We start from the raw sequence: 9,917 nt of genomic DNA on the forward strand, positions 1-9,917 counted from the left end.
GATGGGACTGGGCTGGGGCAGCTGCAGCTTCCCGGGACATGGCAAGCAGCCCCACAGCCACACAGTTCTGGGGCTGCTTGCCACCCCACAAGGCAAGATGCAGGCCAGCCAAAAGGGCAGAGATGGGGAGAGATAGGCAGGTGGGGGGAATTGGAGGCAGTCCCTTACCTTACTGAAGCGCAGGGCTGAGAGGGACCAGGCCTGGAATGGCTTGGATTAGGGTGGGTCCTCAGCTAACCACCAGTGGAATTTGCTTAACAACTGCAACAAGAAGTGCTGCGATTGCAGTCACTAAGTGATGCAGTCACATGACATCTCACTTTACGACCATATTGCTTAACGATGGAAATTCCAGTCCCAATTGTGGTCATAAATTGAGGACTACCTGTATTTCAGAGGGTTTACTTTAGGCATGGCTCAATTGGGATCCAACCTCAGGTGTGAAGATGAAACAAATCTATATTATTTTAATATCTGACATTTATATAATACAATGAAGTAGAACATTTAATTTTTTTCAGATTTTTCATAATCCTTTCAACTACCTTGTAAGATGCAAAATGTTACCCTTTTACTAGACATGTGGAACTGATATTAATGTACCCCTTTCCCATCATCCAAAGATTGCTACTGATCCCCACTGGGCACAGCCAGCACATTTAACAGCAAGAGACTTTAGGAATTGTTGCCCAAAATATCTAGCAGTTGCAGCTCAGGGACAGCTGGATTAAATGTTACAAAATGCTGCAAAAGTCAAACATAAGAACGGTCTTCCATTCTCTGGGGCTTCAGCTATAGAATGACAGGTCTCTCTCTTCAGCACATAAAAGTATCATTACATATAGTATTTCTTACATAAAGCACATTTCATATTAAATCCTAATCAGAAACATTTTGAAGGACTAAACCCATTTCAACTTATTAAAGATAAATTCTCCTCTGAGTCGTGCACAGGTCTTGGAAACAACAGAGGTGGTGCCTCCATGCCTCTTTCTGAATGTTTTCCAACTTTCCAGTCTAACTGATGGCCTGTGTTATCTCCTGATGATCTCTCTGCAAGTACAAGACAGGTCCACTAATTTTGCTTAATTTTCCAGAATCATCCAAAATTACCCTGATGCTGCCACCCTGTTATCTTAAAACTTTGTTTTTGATAATACAACCAGCAGGACTGTACACAGATTATGGTTAAAAAAAAAAAAAAAGTCAAGATGGTGGCCACGACAGTGCAGTCAAAGCTCTGCCAGTTTTTTGTGTACAACGCACATAAAAACGAGGCAGAGCTTTCATTGCATCAAGATGGCACTATCTTGACTTTTTTTTTTTTTTGACATACCCTGCGGATACCCCTGGAATGTAGTACATAGCATACATATATTATAGAGAGAGAAGGGAGCAAGCACCTCCAAAAGACCAAGGATTCAAGAATCAATCACAGAAAACTATAACACCGCCGACGCAGTATTTCAATGGCACATGCAAGTTTTGTTACTGGTTTTAACTATAGCGGAACAAACATGCCAGCTACTATAATATTCCAGAATATATGGCAGATGGGCCCTTTCATAAAGAACTACAGGTCACAAAAGGAGTTGCACAGTTGTTCACCCCCAGTGTCCTTTAGTAGTAGGACATTCCTACATTAGGCCCACATAACACCGTTGCTCCATGAGCTGCACTGGGTACCAGTTTGCTTCTGGATCCAATTCAAGGTGTTGGTTATCACCTTTAAAGCCCTATATGGCATGGGGCCAGGTTACCTAAGGGACCGCCTCTCCCCCATGATTTCAACCTGTCCCACCCAATCACACAGAGAGGGCATGCTTCAGACCCCCTCAGTAAAAGAGCTCCGATTAGTGGGGTCCAGAAGGTGGGCCTTCTCTGCAGTAGCCCCCACCCTTTGGAATATCTTGCCCCCGGAGGTGAGATTGGCCCCCTCACTCCTGGTCTTCCGGAGGGATTTGAAGACCTGGCTCTGCCACTTGGCCTAGGGTGGGGAGGGAAGACGTCAAGCATGGGGATGGCTAGCCCCTTAGAGGCCTGTCATCTGCAGCTCTGGAAACCATCAGCCTCTTGAAGTTTTTCTTTTTTCTTTTCTTTTAGTAACATTTTGTACAGTTTTTATATTTTATGTGATTGTATATATATTTATTGTTTTAATGGGTTATGTGAGCCGCCCAGAGTCCCCCATCAGGGGAGATGGGTGGAGATAAACCTAATAATAAATAAATAAAAATAAATTCCCTGAAATTCAGATACAGTGCGATCAGTTCCCTAACCATTCAAGTTCCTTCTGAATTACGGACAATAAGAAAGCATAAGAACAAATTCCAAGGCTTAAGAAATATCTTAAGGTGACATGTCTGCGCACTTCATGGTTTACATGAAGCATAATATCTAGAAAACTAAGCTACGAAACCAGAATTCCTCAGGAATTCACTGGTGCCATAAAAGCATTAGGCAGCCTCAGCATATGTGTTTCTCAGTATTACCCCCCATCACTACTGCCTTCTGCAATATAGCACATAATATTCCTTATACTCATAGGTTTTAAGATAGCAGCCACATAATGCTATACCTAAACAATAATGCTGCTCTTTTGAAACTCTTGAAAGAACTCTCTACAAATTGGAAACATTTAACAATCTAAAAAACATCCACAATTTAAAAAAAAATGCCATCCACTGTCTCTATCACTGTCATTCACACCAAAAATAAATATGACAATTCACTACAAGCTGACTAAGATCTATTGTTGGAACTACAGGGAATGATCTAGAACTCAGGATATATTTCATCTCAGTCCAGGGTGGACCTGATGTCAGTGCAGATGCTGTACTTAATGCAGGGAGAATATTCTAAAATTCTGATTTCCACTTCTCAGGATTCTTAGAGTTGACCCACTAGAAAGTCTACCGCACAATTTACTGCACGAGTTTCAAGGCTGTGCTAAAGAAACTCAAACTCAGGATGCGAGGGGCGAACGGAGTCTTCATGGTCACTCTAGTAGTGCAGCACCAATAGCAAGGGCAGCAGAGACCGAGCTCTATGCTGCAACTTTTAGGGGTGGTGGGACCATTTGGAACCCTAAGACAAGTTTGTGGGTGCTTTTACACAGTGACTGCCATCAAATTTTTGACAATTCACAAAATAGTTCTCACAGTGGGTGTGACCAATCACAAAACATCCATTTACCAAGAAGTGAACTGGTGAGGTTACCTTCCATTATCCTTTCTAGCCTTCTGAGATGCTCTCTACCAACCCCAGCCTACCACTGCCTTTTCTTTGGGGAGAGGCCACCCTTCCAAACAATACACTAAGGCACAGCTTAGTTTTATTTTCTAAGGACGCTTTGAGGCCCACCTGAGGCATTCTTCAAAATAAATATAAGACAAAAGCTGATGTTTTATGGCAAATCACTTTAGATGTTTCTCTCTTTTAAATTAGAAAACTCAACAAATATATTAAAGTCTGGGAAGGTAGGCAGCCTGGTGGACACCAAGGGAGCTAGCTGTCTGCAAGCGCACAGATATCCATATTGATTTCCTCAGTACTAGTGACTCCTTCCACATCACCTTTACTTAGTTTACCTCAGCCAGAAAGTGAAACATTTCCTGATTCCAAAAGTCCCCTCTCTGTGGTTATCATATTTATGATTTTAGCAGTGAAAGGAATCAGGAGGAATCTGGTAGCACCTTTTCTGACTAATTTTATTAAAAGACTATAAGCTTCTGTAATAAGCTTTTTAATAAAAATTTGCTAGTCAGAAAAAATGCTACGACTCCTGTTTTTTGGCCGCTGCAGACTAACACAGCTCTCCTCCTACAATAGCAATGAAAAGTAACCAAAAGTGGCCAATGCAAAATAAAATTACTTTAAACAAAATAAGGAAATATCTTTGTAAAATTACTACCAAGTGACAAAAGATGTTTTACTACTTTTCTTTAAAATATGTGTGTTTTTTTATTATTCTAATACAAGGGAAAAGTTCTCAGGACACTAAGTAACTATTGATACACTTTTCTAACAGATAGAATAGATAGGCAAACAGATAGAAACCAATTCCATATTAGCATCTAGAATTCAGAAACAACTGGCCTGGTTCACACTAACAGCAAGTTAAAAATGTGTTTGTAAGCCATAATTTTATTTCTAGGATGAGATCATCCACTTTTTAATTCAAAAGCAAACCAAATTAAGTGGTGTTTTGTGCAAATCAGGCTCTTGCAAATACATACAGGCAGAACATTGTCTTGCAAATACATACAGGCAGTACATGTCACTTGAATTTACAATAAAATGCTGCCCATTTTGGGACTGCAATCCCTGGGGGTAAACTCAATGAAACAAAGACATTTTCTCCTGCATAACCAAACACAAGATTCTATGTTATCAGATAATGTCCTGTTTAAGCAGAACATTATGTCCTGCCCCAGAGAATGTCTTCACTTCTTTCAAAAATCAAGGACAGATTGGAGGGACTAAGCACCCACTTTATGTCTTCCATTCTTGCTCTTCCATTCATGCACTCAGTCAAAAAGGATCAATCACAACCTTTTCGCTAAGACTTTTTCCAATGCCTGTATTATTATTAAAAATACCATCCTACTGACTTTGCCCCACCAAACAATTTTGAAGTTATAAACAAGTACTTGAAAAAAGCAACAATACAGACAGGACAAAGGTAATATGTAAAATCATGCACTGACTTCAGCTTTCCCCAGTAAAACCTATCAGGCTTGGCTGGCTTGTTCTCTTAACCTAATTCTTAAGTTACCCATTCCACAGACTGCCATACTTTCTGTCCTTATGAATTGATACTTACAATAAGAACATAGATCTTACATACATTTTGGTAATCTCTATTCAGAAGGAGAGCACAAAGGCTGAAAGTGAGCACCAAACCAATCATTTTTCAGAGCATCACAAAACATCCAAATAAGCTTTTCAATTTAAGCCATGTAGAAGAAATGTATTTCTTCTCGTTCACTTAGAAATCATTTCTGGTACAACCAGTGACTTCAAATACCTAATTCCAAATGTTTGTCCAGCTAACTAAAGTTAAAGATGAATACAGTCAGTAAAGATCAACTAGCAGATTATGGTACAACAGGAGTAAAAATGTGACAAGCTGATACCCCAAATAACCTCTATAAAATCCAATGCACTTTTTTCTTGCAGTGGGACAGTCATGCCTTTTTTTCCCCATGGGGCAGTGGAAACCAATCTTCCTCCTTCAGCTGCTTGAATGAACTTCCAAAAGTTCTGATTAAAATCCACAAGTGCTTCTAGGCCAGCTGCACCCACCTGATTTTGTCAGCATTTATTCTTTGGGGCCCACTCGCATAACAAAACAACTCCGAAGTTACGGAAAGCTTCTTCCGTGGACCCTGAAGACCGCACCCGCTCAGGCCAAGGCTGATGGATGGGATCCCACGGTCGACCTCCGCGGGGCTGGACCCGCCCAAGCGAGGCGCTGGGCAGCAGAGGACAGCCACGGGGAGGGCGCGCCCACGCAAATGCCCCTCGGTGGGGCACCAGACCAACCCAGGAAGCCTAAAACCAACGCCAGGGCCGGAAAAGCCGGCAGCAGGTCATAACCGCGACTGGGAACCTTTTGTCCAGGCACGGCTGGTTCTACCCACCCGCTGCTTCTCGGTGAGGGCCCATAACGCACGGCGAGGAAGCCTGCCTAAGGAAGCCTAGCGAGGCCCCACAATCCGTAACCCACGGCCGGCAAACCGGCCTAAGGAAGGCCTGGCAGCCGGGTCGTCGCCCCCCGCCCGGGAGAGGGGAGGGGAGGGGGCTGCGAACGCCCGGCTGCCGGCCTGCCGCTCCCGGGGCCCCGCGCCGCCCGCTGACCTCGCGCACGTCCTGCAGGCACTCGAGGACGGCCAGGTTGTTGGCCCAGCTGTGCTTGGGGCAGACGCGCGCCACGTCCTCGCGGCACACCGGCTCGTCTGCCAGCTTCCAGCCGCCGCCGGAGGAGCCCGCGCGGGGCACCCGCCCGCCGCCGCCCACGACCGGCCCGGGCTGAGGCGCCTGCTGCTGCTGCTGCTGCTGCTGCCCCTGCGGCTGGATCCCCAGCCCCGCCGCCTGCGGCTGCCCCTGTGCCGGGAACGCGGCGGCGGCGGCCCCGGCCGGCTGCGCCCGCGCCGGCCCGAGGGCCACGAGGAGCAGGAGGAGCAGAGGGCCCTGCCCGCGGCGGCCCCGGGCCCCGACACGTCCGCACGGCGCCATCTTGGATGCGACTCCTTCGCTCGGGCGGGCCCGCCCACCGCGACGCCGCGGGAGAGGCACGCCCCCGCGTCCTGCGCGCGGCGACGCGGGGGCGGGGCCGGCCATTCCGAGAGGGGGTGCCTCCCCCGTCGCCGGGGCAACCGCTGGGGCCGCGGAGAGATTTTGACCGGCTCGCGGCTCCGCTTCCCGGGTGCAAGCCTGGACAGGGATCTAAATGCAATGCGACGGGCAAAATTCTGCCATCGCCTGAGTTTGCAATAACCACACGCACTTAATGCAACAGCATGAATCGGCTGGATTCACAAGATGTCTGGGGGGACGTTGCATCAAGCCATCGTTTAACCATGGTTGTTTATTGAACGACTACTGCTATTTGCAGACTACAGTGGTTTGGTTTGGTTCGTCTTAAGCCGAAGGGGAAAAAACACACTCGGCATAAGGAGCTGTTTCAGGCTGATGTGCATTGCACGTTTATGGCTTTGCGTCTTGGTTGGTTGGATTTCTACGGCTGCCAAATCGGAAACCCTCAAGGTGGCTTCTCATGGTTTGCAAACTCAGCCAAGGGTGGCTCATAAAGCACGATTGAACGCAACGTGTGAAGCATACTGAGGGGGTCTTCAAAGGCTACTAAGCAGAGAAATACATGGGGGAAAGGGGTGCACGGAGAAGCTGCAAAGAAAATACTTCCTTCCAAGTCAGGACAGGAGTCTGGTATCACCTTTTCCGACTAACACATTTTATTCCAAGGCATGAGCTCACAAAACAGCTCTCCTCCTACAGTTTTCCAGCTTTGTCATTCCAGCTGAAAAGGATGTGAATTGCAATCCTGTGCAAGCCAAGGGCACCACGTTGAAGAACGCCAACCACGTCTTATGACCCTTTGGAAAAAACTCCCATGTTTGCACGGATCTGATGAGCCAATAAAAAGGGGAGGGGGGTTCAGCTGAACCAGTCCCTTTGTTTGAGGGCTTGCATGTTAACAGGAAGACTCCTGGTTACAGAGAAAAGAACAGTTATCCTCAAACCATAGCACCACCCTCAAGAGCCACTTAGACTATTTGCACAACACTTGGAAACACCATATCACCTTGGGGGTGGGAGGAGACAAGCAAAAAGTCAACAGGCACTCCCAAACTGAGCAATTTGGGGTGTGTTTGTGTGTGTGTATACACAAACTAACAGACTAGCACAGGCAAGCTGGTAACACTGCAAAACTTGTTCTTGGTTTTGCCTGGAAAAGGGGGGCACATGGGGGCTAAACTTCTGAATCCAGCAGCTTTATTTATTTATATGTATGTATGTATTCTTTAGTTGATTCATGGGGAGGTTGCCCAAATTCATTTATCACTGGGGGGGTTGCAGCACTGCAAACTTTGAGAACTCCTGTGTATTGACTTGATTTTTGTAACACGGCTATCATAGGGTCTTTGGCGGTGTACCCATATAATCCAATATAAAACGCTCACAGTAAAATGATACAATGGCTGTAACCACCAGACTAACACACCACAGCACCATCCTCACAAACAAAACAAAATGGCTTCCAAAAATGCTCCATCTTACCAAGCTTCTGGAAGGCTGCTGGTGTTGAGGCAAGTCTCATCTTTGGGCAGTGTTTTCCAGCTTCACAGCTTTAAGATGTGTGGACCATCTTCCAGAATTTCCCTGACTGGGGAATTCTGGGAGTTGAAGTCCACATAAGTTAAAAGTTGCCAAAGTTGGGGAACACTGTCTTTGAGAAAGCTGTTCCATAAAACACTTGGCCATAATGGAAAAACACCTCCTGGTGGTCTCAGCAACCTGTCTTCATGAAAGAGGGAGTTGACCAGCAGTTCCTCCAAATATTATTGTATTGGATGGGTCAATTACAGTGGAGAAAGCTGAGATTTCTAAGACTTTTTCCCAGATTTTAGGGGATTAGGCTGGGTTCCCTCTGAGTAAATAAATAAATAAAGATTTATAGTTTTCTGTGTCTCTTTAAAAAATGCTTTCTTCAGTATCGACTAATAGTGTTGACTATTAAAATTCAGCACAGTACAATTTCTGGAAACCATGGGGCTACAAAATTTGGGTCCAGTGGCATTTATATATTCTCTCTTCTGTGAGAATTCACTGGAAGAAGAGTCCACTGGAATTGGGCGGCCAATAAATTTAAATAAATAAGAAATAATAATTCTTTCACATATATCTACATTTCAGGCAACATTTCAGGCACTTACATGGTTTCTCCTCTATATAAATTTTTAAATGTTTGGTGAGATTTTTATTTTAAGTAAAGCTCTTTCCTCATGCCAGTACTATTATTTCTTTGCTCTGTACATTATTTGAAAAATGATGATCTTTGCAGCAACACTGGAGCTCCTCCCACACTCTGTGCATTTATAGAGTGGTTTCTCTCCCTGCAGATTCTCTGATGCAAAGCAAACCTTGTTGGATGTTTCAGTCTTTTTCCATATACATAACTTGCTTCTCCTCTTTCTTCCATGTATATATTTATTATTTTTTGATCTGGATTTTAATACAAGCTCCATGTCTGCAACCCAATACTCAGCCAAGGAAAACCTACTTCAGTAAGGCACAGACGTGGGTTTAAAGGACAAGGCTGCTTCAATGATACAGCCTTTTTAACTGGAGGATGGGACAATGTATTCATTCAGGTTAAATCTCACCTTTTCTCACCTTTTCTTCAGGAGCTTAAGGTTCCCTCCTTCCATCTTCCCTCACAACAAACCTACAAAGTAGGATGGATTGAGAGATCATAAACAGTTCAGCTAAAGATGAGGCACTCTTATCATCAGCATTTTTTGACTAAGGCAATGAGGAATCCCTACCCAGAGAGGGCACATTCTTGCAATACTCTAGTATGACTTGACATGAGAGTATGTAGATCTTGGGTTTGAGTCCAACCATTTTTTTATTTCTTAGATTTATATTCTAATTTATTTCAGGAGTTCCAGGAGGTTGGTTTGGCTGAGAAAGCATAACTGGTTCAAAATCAGCCAGGGAGTTTCTATGCACAAGAATAAACTTGAATCTGTCTTAGTCCAGCACCTTCAGCACTATATACAGCCACATCTTGGAAAGTCAGTCTGCCCAGAATGGAAGGGGAAAATATGTTCTCTTCACAAATAACCCCAGGCAGGATTTGGAAATGTTCCCAGTTCCTGCATAATTGTAAAGAAGCATTAAAATGGTGATGGAAAAAAATATACAAGGCACCCTTGACATTTCTAGAAGCAAAGGGAAAAAATTGAACCGAACTAAAGCTTATTCCTGCTTTCCTTTGCTATCATTGCTAGCTTACCATAGGATCTATTACAGAAAGAAAATTTAATGGCCTGAAAGCAGGAAGACAAAGGTAGTGGTATTTTCAAAATGTTGCTACATCCTTTCATGTAGTGTCTCAGTGCTTTGTGCAAATCCTACCAATAATCTGCTGATTCTCATTATCAATATATTCCCAAACACTGAACCGTAAAGCAAATGCATTTATTCATCACCCCCCCTCAAAAAAGGCTGCATTTTAAGCATTAAAACTCAACTGACCTCAAATTACCAAGAATATAATGCATAGCACAATTTATGCAACTGCAATACACATACAACCTCCCCCAATAACATCCCAACTCCAGTCTACACTGCAAACAAGCCTCAAAGAAACAAACAATAAACAGATT

General features: G+C 44.3%; 1 protein-coding gene across 2 annotated transcripts in view; it reads right to left on the reverse strand.

Annotated features, from left to right (window-relative positions):
• Nucleotides 1-6,276, reverse strand: part of GLG1 (golgi glycoprotein 1) — an 81,262-nt gene extending 74,986 nt beyond the window's left edge. The window contains exon 1 of one of the 2 annotated variants that reach the window (XM_088135853.1): nt 5,863-6,276. In XM_088135853.1, the coding sequence (XP_087991979.1) occupies nt 5,863-6,240 (378 nt within the window). In that variant the 5' untranslated portion in view covers nt 6,241-6,276. The remainder of the gene's footprint in view (nt 1-5,862) is intronic. The other variant, XM_088135854.1, reaches the window with a different exon arrangement.
• Nucleotides 6,277-9,917: the final 3,641 nt, after the last annotated feature.

This window comes from Python bivittatus, unplaced genomic scaffold (assembly GCF_059951505.1).
Source record: "Python bivittatus isolate LINGU-HERP-01145 unplaced genomic scaffold, Pbiv_v1 ctg000190_np1212, whole genome shotgun sequence".
Taxonomy (NCBI): Eukaryota; Metazoa; Chordata; class Lepidosauria; order Squamata; family Pythonidae; genus Python; species Python bivittatus.